The sequence below is a fragment of the Aquarana catesbeiana genome, linkage group LG03 (genome assembly GCF_042186555.1).
Source record: "Aquarana catesbeiana isolate 2022-GZ linkage group LG03, ASM4218655v1, whole genome shotgun sequence".
NCBI classification, from domain to species: Eukaryota; Metazoa; Chordata; class Amphibia; order Anura; family Ranidae; genus Aquarana; species Aquarana catesbeiana.
Genome location: NC_133326.1, coordinates 318,830,199 through 318,847,215, shown reverse-complemented (window position 1 = coordinate 318,847,215; position 17,017 = coordinate 318,830,199). Strand labels below are relative to the sequence as shown.

At 41.8% G+C, this 17,017-nt stretch overlaps 1 protein-coding gene across 2 annotated transcripts in view; it reads left to right on the top strand.

Annotated features, from left to right (window-relative positions):
• NR1H4 (nuclear receptor subfamily 1 group H member 4) overlaps positions 1-17,017 on the top strand; it is a 119,506-nt gene that overhangs the window by 82,283 nt on the left and 20,206 nt on the right. For both annotated transcript variants that reach the window (XM_073620389.1, XM_073620390.1), the window contains one exon: positions 8,894-8,995. In XM_073620389.1, the coding sequence (XP_073476490.1) occupies positions 8,894-8,995 (102 nt within the window). The remainder of the gene's footprint in view (positions 1-8,893; positions 8,996-17,017) is intronic.

Here is a 17,017-nt window from a genome sequence, read left to right as displayed (position 1 = left end):
AGGCCAGCCACCCTCACCTGACTGTTTAAATAATCTTCCCTCAGCATAGCTCCACCCCGGTCTCTAATTAGGAACACTATATTAACCTGGGCATTGCAAGCCAACCTTGCTGATCAACCATTGTGTATTAGCTTTCGTGTGTACTTGCTGTGTTTCCTACGTCTGATTCCAGTTACCGACCTTGGCCTGTTCTCGACTATCCCTGTCTGTGACCCTGACCTTTGGGGTGTTATGTTTATCCTTGTCTGCTAGTCGCCCCGACATTAGGCGTATCCCTTTACTATCCTTGTTGTTCCAGCCTGCTGCCTCCTTCCTCCTCTCTTGTAGTCTATCGTGAGCGTGAGCTGTGAGACCCTGGTGGCCGCGACCTGGAGCCAGACTGCAGCACAGTCCATTCTCACCACTAGAGGCTCTGGTGAACACCTGCTGGCTCTTAGACTTCGCACCCTGGGGAATCTATGCTCTAGCTCCCAGTGGGATCTGTGTTAGTGATCCAGTAGACCTGCTTCCTGAACCTCCCAGGCCTCAATCTGCAGCAGTCAGTCCTAGGGTCCACTACCTTAGCGGTGCACACCTGACTCCCACGGAGTGCATCTGTCACCTGGTCTCAGGTGACCTGACAGTTTGATCAGCCATGGACCCGGCTGATGTGCTGCTACCCGCAGATGATCTGTTGCAGGGCTTAGTTCGCAGACTTGAGACCCAGGAATCGCATCAGACCCAGGTGATGTGATTCCTTCAGGATTTGGCATCCCATTTTGAACAGGTTCAGGCCTCATTAGGACCCCCGGTTCAACAACCTCAACCGCTATCTGCTGCTGCACCAGTCGCAGCCACACATTCATTACAACTGTCAGCTCCGGCCCGTTTCTCTGGGGACTCCAAGGCTTGCAGGGGGTTCCTTAGCCAGTGCACAATTCATTTTGAACTCCAGCCCCAAAACTTCCTGTCCGATCTGGTGAAGGTAGCCTATATTATATCCCTTCTGTACGGCGAGGCCTTAGCCTGGACTGCTCCTTTGTGGGAACTGAACGATCCAATGGTTTCTAGCCTGTCTGATTTCTTGAAACTTTTTTGGAATATCTTCGAGGAACCGGGTCATGTCTCCTCAGCGGCCAGCGCTCTTTTACGTCTCTGTCAAGAGTCCACTTCTGTGTGACAGTACGCTCTTCTTCAGTTTCGTATTTTGACTGCTGAGCTGAGCTGGAAGGCCCTAGTTGCAGCCTTTTTACATGGCCTCTCTGATAGAGTGAAGGATGAATTAGCAGGAAGATCCCTCCCTGCTGATCTGGACGGTGCCATCACCTTGTGTAACCAGATCGATATTTTCGCTTTCAGGAGAGGGCCCTGGAAAAAAGACGCCAGCACTCCCAGTCCTTTAGGCAGCCTGAGCTCCCTGTCCCTTCTCTTCGTTCCGAGGAGCACCTCCTGCCTGCTGAGGAACCTATGCAGCTGGGCCGAACCAAGTTATCTCCCGAAGAACGAGCTAGGCACAGAACTCTGGGCCTGTGCCTCTACTGTGGGGTCAAAGGTCATTTTCGTGATACTTGTTCTCTTTGTCCAGAAAAACGCTCGGGGCTAATACATCTGGAAGGTGGAGTATTGGACCCTAAAATATCACCTTCACCTTCTCATCTTCTCCTTCCTGTGTTCCTTCGTGTCGGCGCTTCCTCTCCTCCGGTCTTGGCATATCTGGATTCCGGAGCCGCTGGCAATTTCATGGACTGGGGAACTACATCTTCCATGAGACTTACCCTTTTGCCCCTCACAACGCCATTGGTGGTCTTGGCGATTGATGGCACTGTTCTCCCAGGGGGCCCTATCCGCTTCCAGACACTCCCTGTTAAGATGTCGGTAGGGACACTCCACCAGGGGTGGATATCCTTCCTTGTCTTACCTAAAGCTTCATCTCCTATCATATTAGGTCTTCCTTGGTTACGGCTCCATTCTCCACACGTTGACTGGACTGCTGGACAGATCTTGACTTGGGGTTCCTCCTGTTCCTCCTCCTGCCTGCTCAAGGTTACCCCAAAAGAGAAACTTCCTGTTGCCACCATCCCAGTATTTTCTGGTCTTTCCCACTGCATATAGCGATTTCTGGGATGTCTCCTGCAATAGTCAGGCTGAGGCACTCTCTGGGTCATGTGGAACTCTGGAAGAGGAGCCCACCTGTGAACCTGAGCCGATCATTCACTCTAGTTTGCATGGCCATTTACCTTTGCCTGTCCCTGGACTCCCTTGGACGCACAGCCAGGTTAACTCGTCCACCAGTTTCACAGTTGCTATGCCCTGCGATGCGATTGAGGTAGTCGCTGCACCTGGCGATGCTATTCAGTCAGCCTCTGCACCAGTTATGCCAGTCCAGCCTATGCCCAGTGAGCTTCCCGCTTCTTCTTATTCAGGACCTTCTGTAACCTGGCCTCACCCTACTACTACTACGTCCATTCAAACTTGTCTAAGAGGCTTAATCCATCCTTTGGATAAACTGCCTCATTCGACCAGGTGGGGTTTTCAACCTTCCTTTCTGGGCTCTCGGCATTCTGCTTTTGTTTCAGCTATCCAGCTTGACTCTTGTGACACGTCACCTTCTAACCAACCTGACCTCAGGGATCCACTGACCTCGGCCCAGTCTGATGGTCCTGTGCTGGATGTCCAGCTCATCTTTAAGGGTCTGGGGGACCCTGCTCAGACTTCTGATGGTCTTCTCATGTCCTTACCCATTCCTAAAAGGCCTTTAGTCCTCAATAAGTCCTCTTGTCATCTCCCTACCTTGGTTCCAGTGTCTGAGGATAATCTAAAGTATGAGGTTAGTCAAGTTTTGGATTCTCGGCTCCGTAAAGGTATTCTTCAGTACCTCGTACATTGGAAAGGGTTTGGTCCTGAGGAAAGTTCTTGGATCACTGCATCTGAGGTCTTTGCTCCTCGTCTGTTGAGGAGGTTCCATCTGGAGTTTCCCTTTAAGCCTGGGCCCAGGCGGGGGAGGGGGAGGCCTCATAAGAGGGGGGTACTGTCATGGTTATGCAGTAATGTGTGTCTGTCAGCTCACCTTTTCTCCTGTGTTCACCTTTAGAGGCCAGCCACCCTCACCTGACCGTTTAAATAATCTTCCCTCAGCATAGCTCCACCCCGGCCTCTAATTAGGAACACTATATTAACCTGGGAATTGCAAGCCAACCTTGCTGATCAACCATTGTGTATTAGCTTTCGTGTGTACTTGCTGTGTTTCCTACGTCTGATCCCAGTTACCGACCTTGGCCTGTTCTCGACTATCTCTGTCTGCTTGTGACCCTGACCTTTGGCGTGTTATGTTTATCCTTGTCTGCTAGTCGCCCCAACATTTGGCTTATCCCTTTACTATCCTTGTTGTTCCAGCCTGCTGCCTCCTTCCTCTTCTCCTGTAGTCTACCGTGAGCGTGAGCTTTGAGACCCTGGGGGCCGCGACCTGGAGCCAGACTGCAGCGCAGTCCATCCTCACCACTAGAGGCTCTGGTAAACACCTGCTGGCTCTTAGACTTCGCACCCTGGGGAATCTATGCTCTAGCTCCCAGTGGGATCTGTGTTAGTGATCCAGTAGACCTGCTTCCTGAACCTCCCAGGCCTCAATCTGCAGCAGTCAGTCCTAGGGTCCACTACCTTAGCGGTGCACACCTGACTCCCACGGAGTGCATCTGTCACCTGGTCTCAGGTGACCTGACAGTTTGATCAGCCATGGATCCGGCTGATGTGCTGCTACCCGCAGATGATCTGTTGCAGGGCTTAGTTCGCAGACTTGAGACCCAGGAATCGCATCAGACCCAGGTGATGTGATTCCTTCAGGATTTGGCATCCCATTTTGAACAGGTTCAGGCCTCATTAGGACCCCCGGTTCAACAACCTCAACCGCTATCTGCTGCTGCACCAGTCGCAGCCACACATTCATTACAACTGTCAGCTCCGGCCCGTTTCTCTGGGGACTCCAAGGCTTGCAGGGGGTTCCTTAGCCAGTGCACAATTCATTTTGAACTCCAGCCCCAAAACTTCCTGTCCGATCTGGTGAAGGTAGCCTATATTATATCCCTTCTGTACGGCGAGGCCTTAGCCTGGGCTGCTCCTTTGTGGGAACTGAACGATCCAATGGTTTCTAGCCTGTCTGATTTCTTGAAACTTTTTCGGAATATCTTTTTTTTTTTTTTGACACCGCTAGTGGTGTTGGATGCACATTTTTTTTACTACATGCATATAAACCCAATTTTCACTCTATACACCATTTACATTATACCGCAGCCACCAGTTCACATATTTTGCCCATACTTGCGCCTATCCGCATGATAATTTATACGTTTGAACGTCAAATTCCAGCACTCATCTCATTCTTGTGATTTTGGAAAACAACAAATATGTTTTTTCGAAAATCTTGAAAATAATTTTTTTTTTTATTCATATATGTTGACATTTGTCAACATGAACACATTTCATTTATATATTCATGTCTTCATTAGTGATTCCACTATAGGATGCACATCCAATTACATCTATGCCAAAAAAAAAATCCCACACAGACTAACGACCAGCTGTTTAGAATCAGATAATCAATATGTAGTCATGTGGTAGACAAATTATGTGTATATAAGTCGTGATCACTTTTGTACAAACCAGCTATGAGTAAGCGCTCTATGGGAGCGTGAAACGCGTTAGCGGTTATGCTGCATTATCCCAACAAAGCCATGTACGGATTTTAATCATGTTATTACTTTTTCAATAAAGAGGATTTTATTTTTCACTTTTCCAATCCGGAGTGTGGCTGTCCAGATTTTTCCATCACACACATACCTGCTGGCTCTTAGACTCTGTGCCCTGGGGAATCTATGCTCTAGCTCCCAGTGGGATCTGTGTTAGTGATCCAGTAGACCTGCTTCCTGAACCTCCCATGGTTCAATCCACAGCAGTCAGTCCTAGGGTCCACTACCTTAGCAATGCACTCCTGACTCCCACGGAGTGCATCTGTCACCTGGTCTCAGTGACCTGACAGATATTACCTGTGATGTATTTCAATTATCTTGCAAACCTGACCTGTTAGTGGGCCCTGAGGACAGGGTTGATGATCACTGTTTTAAATCATGGAGACATGCTTTGTTCTTACAGCTAAAAGTGAGTTGCCAATTATCTTTTAATAAAAACTGTATTCATACTACTACATTTAGTCTGGTGCTTTCTGCTGTCCAGGATTAACATGGAGGCTCCTAGTGGTTTGTGCACTTTCTTTAAGACGCCTTATGAAGTATTTATGGATCCTTGACCCCTGTTAAGGTATTTATAATTCTGTTCAGTAAAGTTTTTGATCCAGGAAAATACCAACACTTCACTACAGAACTGTGAATCAAACCACCCCCTCACCACCCACCCAGCTTTGCTATTAGACCAAGACTATTATGAGTGGCTTTACTGAACAACAGGCAGAAAAGAAACCCCACTATGGGGTCTATTTATAAATGTTTTTGCCCAAGAGTCACACAACTTTCACTTAGGATTATAACATTTTTCCATTAGAATTCAGTTAGAAAGATGTGTGAATCTTGGATGTAAGCTGAGTGAATCTTGAGTGCCAACATTTATAAATATACCCTTATGTAATCCAACAATGTAATAATTGAAAATCATTAAATATCTTACATTTACTATCTTAGCTACAGTAATCTGTCTTGATATCAGTCAAGTGTTATCCTTTGCATAGAGGCACTCAAACTAGAGGAGGGAAGATCATTAGAAGGAGTCAGTGAGGCATTGTTGCACTGCACAGTGCTATCAGTCTAAAACTGGATATACACAGATCGAAATTCGGTTCTGGACCAGGTTCAACTGCTTAGCTGCAGTGTAGAAAGCAGGGAGTTCCAGAATCTAGTGTGCCGTCTATCAAGGGTGGCTGTACCACAGGACAAGCTGAATACAATTCTAAATGCTTCATAAAACAGTATATACTGTATGTGTATATGAACTGCGTATTAGCAGTTTGGTTGGAGTTTAGCTATATTGTATTCTTGCTAGATGTACATCACACTGACTCTGTTTAGGCAATAAAAGCAAAGAACACAGTAAAACAGACATATACTCTGGAGTTCAGCTATATTGCATTCCTACCAAATGTATGTCACATAGACAATAAAACAAGAGAACACAGCAAAACAGACACATGACATCTCCATATGATTGGTATATTGATGAACAAATAGCGTACATTCCTGTTCCTGGGCTACTGTGTTTATTTTCGACAAATGACAAGTTCTATAAAATGGTAGCCATGACGCTGAAGTCAATAATAAATAACATATGACTTGGTTAGCAGTGGTCGGAAAAATGCATTTAAATACAAGTTAACCATTATTTGTGCCTGTGTTACATACTATGCAAAATGTTTATTTACTATACTCGAATCAGTAACTAGTCATGGCACTGTCATACTCCAATGACTGGGCAGAAAGCCTCTATCCATCATAAGACTACAATGTGCAATAATTAGGAAATACAATTATGTGAGGACATCATCAAAAACAGCTATTATTGAAAATACTCAAATCTAAGATGTTTGTCAATTTACATTTGCTAGATATCTATGTGCAGCTTATTTTTTTTTATTATGAGCAATTTTAGGGCCATTAGGGCTTACTGGAGGATATTTGTCCTTGTGTCAGTAAGATGGAAATCACAAACAGGATGCATACAAATTTAATTCATATAGCAGATAGTTACTTAAACTTTACAAAATTACCTATCAACTTATTTTATATAAATTTTCATTTATTCTTACATTTCCTTTGGGACTCGTTCACTGCAGGTGCATTAATAAGTGTTGATCATAGGCTCATCGCAAGGCCACATATAAAACAATTATTTTCTAAATGCTCTGTTCTCGCCATACATGTGTGGTGGAGTGTGTTGCATAATTAAGCTGCATGTCTGCATTTTTACCCAGCAAAACACACTGCTGTGAGAAACTAACAAATTAGTTAAAACCGCGCTCTCTGCAAAATGCAAGTGCAAAAACAACCAAATAGTTAACAGAAAAAAACTATAAAAATGCCAACAGTTTCTGACACCATACGTGCTTTTTAAACTAAAGTCCAAAATATAAATATTATTGTGTTCAAATAAAGTGTTATTCAAGCTTGACAGACAAAAACCTGAATGGTTTCTGGATGAGGTCTACCGAATATTCGGTGATCATCACAAGGGTTAATCTTCCACCACCAACACCAGTCTACTCAACAGAAAGAAGTGACTCCCATTACAGGAGTCGAGCACGCTTGTATGGAAAATGCCGATTTGGACTCTCTTTTTTTTTTTTTAAATTGATATTTTGACATACTTCACTATGGGAACATTCCTTTTTTCTCTAAACCTATGGCATTGATGGTCTAATGATCAATCCTGCACCGAGGGTTTAAACAAGTCCATCCAGTGTCACAGCATCTTCATCTTCACAACACTTGGATCAAGCCGCGGCGGTGAGAGTCCAAATCTACATTTTTCATACAAGCGTGCTCGACTCCTGTAATGTGAGTCACTACTTTCTGGTGAGTGGACTGTGTGACCGGTGTTGGTGGTGGAAGATTAACCCTTGTGATGATCGCCGAATATTAGGAATCATCCAGAAACCTTTCAGATTTTGTCTGTCAAGCTTGAATAACACTTTATTTGAACACAATATTCAATATTAAATATTTACATTTTGGACTTTAGTTTAAAAAGCACTTATGGTGTCAGAAACTGTTGGCATTTTTATAGTTTTTTTGTGTTAACTATTTGGTTATTTTTGCACTTGCACTTTGCAGAGAGCGCAGTTTTAACTAATTTGTTAGTTTCTTCTTGTCTATTTAATTTATACAACGTGCTGCTCTCACATCTTCACGATATTTCACGGTATGCTAATTTATTTATTACATTTGCGCGGATTGGTGGTATTTCCATTTATCTTATGAAACACACTGCAGTGCATTGCAACATGCGACGGTGCTTAAGGTTGAATGCAGGGCTTTTTTTCTTAGAAAATAAGTGAAGGCCCTCAACCACACCCCCCACTTTCCCCCAGATGGGGAGTGAGAGAGTGTGCCACGGCAAATGGTGGGTGTGGCCAAATTACACTAAGAGTGGAAGGGGTCTTAAAGGGGCAATAAATACCAGAAGTGTGCTACACAAAGAATGCAGAGTTCAGGGGTGCGCTACTTACAGAGTGCAGAACTCAGGAATGCACTTTGTACAGAGTGCAGGGTTGAGAAATGTGCTACATACAGCGTGCAGGGTTCAGGAGTGTGCTACATACAGAGTGCAGGGTTCAGGAGTGGGCTATGCATGAGATGCAGGGTTCAGGAGTACACTACATACAGACTGCAGAGTTCAGGAGTGAGCTACGTACAGAGTGCAGTGCATTCTATACACAACACACTCCTGAACTCTGCACATAGCATTATCCTGAACTCTGTACGTAGTGGGCCCCAGATACAACCATCACTTTTAGGGCAACCATACTGCTGATGTGGCCCGTGATAAAATTGAGTTTGACACCCCTGTTCTAATACTTACTTTATGCCCCTAAACTTTTGAAACTGCACTTCTCCTATTAAGTCCTAAACTGATTTTTCCCTTTACTGCATCTGTTCTGCATACTGTCCTCATCCTGTGCTTGGGAGCTTCTCTGCTACTAAATCATGTAGGTCCCTCACCAGAACCACAAAGTGCCAAGCTCCCAGCACAAGAAGAAGATGCTATAGGTGAAGATGCTGTAGGATTTTATTGACAGATGCTCTAACCACTCTACCCACAACTAAAGAAAAAAACAATTTGCTTGTAGTTACTCTGTATTAGCTAGAAATATTGTATATTACCAATGTCATACAGCTTATTTTCATTGTTGTTCATGTAGGTCAAAGCTGAACTTACACAAGACGAGATACAGCTGTTGCAGTATGTAATGGAATCATATAATAAGCATCGACTGCCACAAGACTTGACTTCTAAATTGATAGTGAGTACAGTTAAGTTACAGTATTCTTTTTCATAGACTATTTACTACTGGAATAGCCTAAACAAGGCCTGTCTCTCAACATTATAACGTGGCGAATAGACAAGATGCTTAAGACATTCGCAAAATAATAGAGAAAGAATATTGGAAAAATGAGTGCCATTTCCTAGTATCAGTAATTATGTATTAAAAGCTTCTGGTGTTGGTAAATGACTGTAAACTCCCAATGGCTCTAAACATGCAGTACCAACCAAAGGAGTCACAACATCTGGCCATCCTATGGCATCCAAAAATGTAAACCTGTGATTTTTGGAAAGATATTATGCCTGCCACGGCACCCAATATTTTTAGAGATGGCCCTGGAAACCTATGATTGCAGACATTTCAACCTGCATAATAGCTAATCCTTCCTGTATTATAGACTTTTAAGTGTGATATTGCTTCACATCACAAAGTGAGCCATAGCAATATAGTCACTTTTACCACTTTAAAAATCCTAGGTTGGAGGTAGGAGAATTTAAAAAAAATTAATGTTTCTATCATTACACACAATTGGATGATTACAGTAAATATACATCCTGTGTCCCCGACTTATTGTAAAAGCCGAATACAAGAAGTAAAAGAAGTAAAATGGTGATTAATCCCCCCCGCTACCCCCTAGTTTCAATTAGATCATTGCATTTTTCCAAATATTAATATCGAAGGTTCAAAAGTTTAGGAGGAATGAGTGTGAGCAGTGAAGCATGGTGGAGATTCCTTGCAAGTTTGGGGCTGCATTTCAGCCAAAGGAGTTGGAGATTTGGTCAGGATCAATGGTGTCCTTGATGCTGAGAAATAAGCAGATACTTATGTATCATGCCGTACCATCATGAAGGCCTGTGATTGGCCCCACATTTATTCTGTGGCAGGACAATGACCTTAAACATGCAACCCATGTCAAAAGAGCTACCTTCAGTGTAAAGAAGAACAAGGAGTCCTGGAAGTGATGGTTTGGTCCCCACAAAGCCCTGATCTCAACATCATGGAGTTTGTCTGGGATTACATGAAGAGAAAAAGATTTGAGGCAGTCTACATGCACAGAAGATCCATGGTTAGTTCTCCAAGATGTACCTGCCGTGCAAGTGTACCTAGTAAGAAATCAAAAAATAAGTGCGCTTACAGCTTGTATGTAAAAATTGGTGACATCAATTAATAAAAAATTATGTGTAGTGGTGAAATCAAAATTATGTCATAAATCGTGATACAATGATAAGTAACTCTGAAAGCGGTACAGGTATGTCAGATGTTAAATGATTGATCTCATCAAACAACCACTGAACCAAGTGAACTTCCTCAATAGTGCAAATGCAGTATATAAATATAAGTGATGTAAGTCCATAAATTTGGAAAAAAGCGAAAAAAACACAAAAAAACACAGAAAAAGTTCATAAATGCAAATCAGAGTCCACTTTATCCAGGTAGGGAAACACATCCGTGTTCCGTCCCATCATAGCCCATATAGGTGTAGAAGAAGGGAAAAGGATATACAGATGTGACTCTGTTGAGATGACTCCGGAAAAAATATTAAAATCGAACCCTTACCGCAAACGGTGGACCTCCCTTATAGCGAGGTCTTTCGAGCAAGCAGATCTAACCCTCTGCAGGGACCTTAAAGCGCAGCCGTCCAATCCCATTACTGTGTCCTGCGTCTCCAGCCTGGCGCAGTGCAAGTAATCCACCTGGTAGAGGGGGGGAAGCGCTCACTCGTCCTCAAGAGAAGAAGAACAGAAAAAGGGGCTCCAATGGTATAGTATGTTCCAATAAATTTATTTAAAATAAGTTCAAAATCGGAGGGAACACACTCTGTGAAAATACAGTTTAAAATGCATAAAAAAGCCGGCAAGTAAAAAAACGAACACCCGTGCAAATCATGGGGCGAACTCTGTGATGTCATTCAATACGTAGCCATGCCCTACATGTTTCATCATTAAATGACGTCTTCAAAGGGGCACGGGCGATGCATTGAGCCATCCCCTAAATAGTACTGGGCAAAAGCCAAGCCTCATTTTCGACTTGACGTCGAACGGCACTTAACATTACTCATACAGATAGAATAGAAGCCAAGCCTCTACCTGGTGCTCTCCCCGGGACGGATGTTGCCATAGAGATCTCCCTCTAGCGGAACTTCATAAAATGTGAAATTAAACCCTTTAATCATGAAATCATAGGACCGCTTCGCCTTACAAAATCTATACAATTTATAGGCTATGTGTGGAGAGGCAGAATATCGCCCAAAAGGAGAATGCAGTTAAAAGGAAAGAAATTTTTTTTTTTATTATAAAATGAAGAATTTTATAAAAACAAAAGAAAAATTTTATAACCATGAGAAATTAAAAGAAAAACCAAAACCATAAATATACAAAAGTGTCATATATGCCCCAAATTTTAATAAGAGGCACATTCTTCCCCGTAGAGAGCACTAAGTATCAAAAGATTTTTAACCCTTAAGTCATAAAAAGTTAACCCTCCTAAACCTAATACATAGTCATAAAAATATTTTTTATGTATAAATCTAAATAGCAACAATCACAGAAAAAATGAAAATATATTTAAAAATTATACAATTTAATCATAAGAACTACAATGAGGGTCACATCTAGATGACAGAAGACTTCACCCGCCATATCATTTTGAAGGTGAAAATAAAAATAAAAAGTAAAAATGAAAATAAAAAATGAATAAATAAAAAGGGGGAAAATCTAGGGCAGGTAAGTACATTGACAGCTTTCTCCAACCTCTGGTACAACTTTTACCAGCATATATTAAAGATACTAGACATATCATCAATTTATTGAAGAACAGTGGGTATAGAGACGGACATTGGCTAGTTACGGCCGATGTCACGTCTCTATACACCATCATCCCGCATAGATGGGGGATTAAATCAGTTAAATACTTTTTAGACAAAGACCCCTCAATACCAAGGAAGCAGAAACGTTTCATCATGGAACTTTTGGAATATGCAACAACACATAACTTCTTTTGGCATAAGAAACAATTTTTTCTTCAGACGAAAGGGGTTGCTATGGGGGCTAAGTTTGCCCCCAGCCTAGCGAACCTGTTTATGGGGAAATGGGAGGAGGACATCATCTATGCCCAACAAAGATCTGAACTGGTCCTTTGGGCCAGGTATATAGATGACGTCCTCCTCCTATGGAATGGCTCCCATGACTCGCTCTGTTCATTCATGGAAAACTTAAATAAGAATGAGAGGGGTATCATACTAAAATATGAAGCCAGTCAACAAAGGATCAACTTTCTTGATTTAGAGATTCGAAGTGAAGGGAATACTTTACTTACCTCAACCTTTTTTAAGGTCACGGACCGAAACGCTTTAATTCCTCGAGACAGCTGCCACCACAGGGCGTGGTTAGACTCTGTCCCTAAGAGCCAATATATTAGGGTAAAGCGGAACTGCTCCACATATGAGGACTTCGTGGCCCAATCCAGGGTCTTAACTGATAGATTCTTGGAGAAAGGCTACAAGGCCCAATTTTTGGAGGAGAAATTAAATCAGGTTAAATTAATAGATAGAGACTTACTACTAGTGGATAAACCTAAGAAGAACATTGATAGTAAGATGGTCTGCCCTTTTATAACTGGCTATTCATGCCACCATTTTTCTATTAAGAAAATACTCCAGAAACACTGGCACATTATCAAGAACGATCCTCTTCTGGGTCCGACCCTCCCTGATAGACCCCAGTTGGTTTTTAGAGGGGCTCCCTCAATTAAATCAAGGGTTGTACCCACTGTATGCTACCCCCCTGTTAACAAACCAATGTTTTTCCAACATCTAACAGGGTACTTTAAATGTAAGAACTGTGAAGTTTGCTCCATCAATGCTATTACAGAAAGGAAAGTTTGTCAGTTCCATTCGAACAATACCTCTTCCAACTTTCCCATCAATTCATTTATTACCTGTTCCACCACCCATGTCGTATATCTCCTCACTTGCCCATGCGGGCTTCATTATGTGGGCCGCACTGTACGCTCATTGAAGGTGAGACTTGGGGAACACATTGGAAATATAAGGAGAGGGTTCGTAGGTCATCCCGTTTCCAAACACTATTTAGAGGTACACAAACAAGATCCTAGAGGGACCTCATTTATAGGGATTGATAAGCTCAGAATCCCATGGAGAGGAAGGTCTAAGAGACGGGCTATTTCAAAGCTGGAAATGGAGTGGATTTTTAAAATCCGCTCTCTTAGGCCACTAGGATTGAATGTGGATATTGAGCTGAACGCATTCATTGATAACTCCTAATAAGGGGTGTTTTTTCCCCCTTTTTATTTATTCATTTTTTATTTTCATTTTTACTTTTTATTTTTATTTTCACCTTCAAAATGATATGGCGGGGTGAAGTCTTCAGTCATCTAGATGTGACCCTCATTGTAGTTCTTATGATTAAATTGTATAATTTTTAAATGTTTTCAATATATTTTCATTTTTTCTGTGATTGTTGCTTTTTAGATTTATACATAAAAAATATTTTTATGACTATGTATTAGGTTTAGGAGGGTTAACTTTTTATGACTCAAGGGTTAAAAATCTTTGTGATACTTAGTGTTCTCTACGCGGAAGAATGTGCCTCTTATTAAAATTTGGGGCATATATGACACTTTCGTATATTTATGGTTTTGGTTTTTCTTTTAATTTTTCATGGTTATAAAATTTTTCTTTTGTTTTTATAAAATTCTTCATTTTATAATAAAAATTTTTTTTTCTTTCCTTTTAACTGCATTCTCCTTTTGGGCGATATTCTGCCTCTCCACACATAGCCTATAAATTGTATAGATTTTGTAAGGCGAAGCGGTCCTATGATTTCATGATTAAAGGGTTTAATTCCACATTTTATGAAGTTCCGCTAGAGGGAGATCTCTATGGCAACATCCGTCCCGGAGAGAGCACCAGGTAGAGACTTGGCTTCTATTCTATCTGTATGGGTAATGTTAAGTGCCGTTCGACATCAAGCCGAAAACGAGGCTTGGCTTTCGCCCAGTACTATTTAGGGGATGGCTCAATGCGTCGCCCGTGCCCCTTTGAAGATGTCATTTAATGACGAAACATGTAGGGCGTGGCTACGTATTGAACGCCATCACAGAGATCGCCCCATGATTTGCACGGGTGTTCGTTTTTTTACTTGCCGGCTTTTTTATGCATTTTAAACTGTATTTTCACAGAGTGTGTTCCCTCCGATTTTGAACTTATTTTGAATAAATTTATTGGAACATACTATACCATTGGAGCCCCTTTTTCTGTTCTTCTTCTCTTGAGGACGAGTGAGCGCTTCCCCCCTCTACCAGGTGGATTACTTGGACTGCGCCAGGCTGGAGACGCTGGACACAGTAACGGGATTGGACGGCTGCACTTTAAGGTCCCCGCAGAGGGTTAGATCTGCTTGCTCGAAAGACCTCGCTATAAGGGAGGTCCACCGTTTGCGGTAAGGGTTCAATTTTAATATTTTTTCCGGAGTCATCTCAACAGAGAGTCACATCTGTATATCCTTTTCCCTTCTTCTACACCTATATGGGCTATGATGGGACGGAACACGGATGTGTTTCCCTACCTGGATAAAGTGGACTCTGATTTGCATTTATGAACTTTTTCTGTGTTTTTTTGTGTTTTTTTCGCTTTTTTCCAAATTTATGGACTTACATCACTTATATTTATATACTGCATTTGCACTATTGAGGAAGTTCACTTGGTTCAGTGGTTGTTTGATGAGATCAATCATTTAACATCTGACATACCTGTACCGCTTTCAGAGTTACTTATCATTGTATCACGATTTATGACATAATTTTGATTTCACCACCACACATCATTTTTTATTAATTGATGTCACCAATTTTTACATACAAGCTGTACACACTCTTTCTTTGATTTCTTACTTTTGTTTACACTGATATTGGTGTTTGTTTGTGCAGCTATAGTTTTTTGGTTTTATAGTTAGATTTCTAGCGCGTTTTTTTCTTCCTTTTAATTAAGTGTACCTAGTAGAATTGATGCTGTTTTGGTAAAGGGTGGTCACGCCAAATATTTGTGTGATTTGGATTTCTCTTATGTTCACTTGCTGCCCATTTTGTTGGGGTGAAACCTGTAAGAGAGGGGCAGTTCCTGAGTTGCAGGCTGTATGTCAATGGCTGAATAACATTTTATCCAGAAATGACGTCATTGCTGCACAGCCTCAAATTTATTTCAGTATTTTAAAGTATTAAATTTCAGGCCCCTTTCAGACATATACATTGCAGTAATGTTTGTTTTACTAGACATTAACACATGGCACACCCCACTGCACAATTACAGTAGGGTCAACAGACCTGCACTGCAGCGCACGGCAATGCACAAATTTTGCACTGTGGAGTGCCGCATAAAAAATGATGCAGGTCTGCCTTTTTAAATTGTTGTGTGTTGGCAACCCATTCCTTAACTGGTTGCCTTAATGCAACACACATTGATGTGCAAAATATTATAACAAAACGACGTCCGTGTAAAGGGGCCTTAATAGTTTGATCTGCACTGCTTAGGCATGTGATTTGTGAACTATGAGGATGCAGAAGGAATGATAAGTCTCCTGACCTCTCTGGTAGCTGATTGCCAGTATCTGCACAGATCGATGCAGGAAAGAGGAGATCAGCAACACTGTCATTAAATGCCAGGCCCTCTGTAGGGGTAGTGTAGCATTTTAATACTGTATTGCTACCATGTATGCGCCAGGTCTGAGCTCCATTTAGGCTTATCCTACAGACTGCACTACATATGAGTGGTGCCATTGATATTTGATTGTACACCAGCAATAGCCATACCCAGTACAAAGCACATTCAGAAAAGTACATACAGCAGGTGACTCTATGATGTAATGGCACATGGCCTTCTAATTTCTATCCCCATCAGCTCATACATCCTCCCTACAGCCTGCCTTCTGCTGCGGCTCACACAGGCACTGTAATCTCTATCCTGGCAGCTCACACTGCCACCCCCCCTTCCGCCTAATCTCTGCTGCTGGCCAAGAGGACTTGAGAATGAGGATTGCAACAGATCATCTCCATTCATCGTTTAAAGTATTTTAGCTGATACAGTTATATCCCCCACCTCTCCTCCGCCATGTCTCTGTAAAGTCCCTGAATACAAAACCTGTCTACTTGCACACCTGCAGAGAGGATTCTCTAACTGAGCATCTCCTGTTATGGTCCAGGCTCCTAGACCACATCACCCATTGATCTAAGGGTCAATTGAGGAATTTGATCAAAAAACCTGTGGATTAGCTTGTAGTAAATCTTCAAAGCAAGATCCCAAATATAATTGTTGGTGAAGACGTGGAGCAACGTGCACACCATATACTGCCTGTTTTGGCCTCTTTTACAGCTGAGGTCAGTTCCAAGGTGAACAGATTCACAAATAGCGCACAAAGTAATGTTGGAAGAGGAGTTAATGCTTTTTTTAAGTTAAAGATCACTATTAATTGTGGATACACATTCATTGGGGGAGATTCAAAAATTGGTTATCTGCATGATTTTATCACTATCGCTATTAATTCAACATTGGAATTATAGATTATACTGTATAATGACATAATGAATTTATATTAATGGTTTTATGTTCTTGGGTGCATATTTTATGAATTAATTTTTACAATTTTTAAATTATTTGTTGCTGCATGTAATTCATTGTCTATATCCCCATGTACCAACAAATTATGAGCATATTAGGCAAAAATGTGCTTTCGAAAGGTCTGATCATAGTTACAAGAGCCAGGAGCACTTAAAGGTTGTCATTTTGTGTTGGGTTTCAAAGCCATTGGCTACACTACTGCATAGATTTTATCTCTGTGCATGAAAGTAGGCAAATAACTTTACTAACTATACTTCAAGGTTAAAAGGGCCTGCAAATTATTCCAGTTATAGAATCAATGGATAATCCACTGCTTTGATTACAGTGATAATTTCTTTCTTTCTTTGCTTAAGTATTAAAGGGTTATTCAT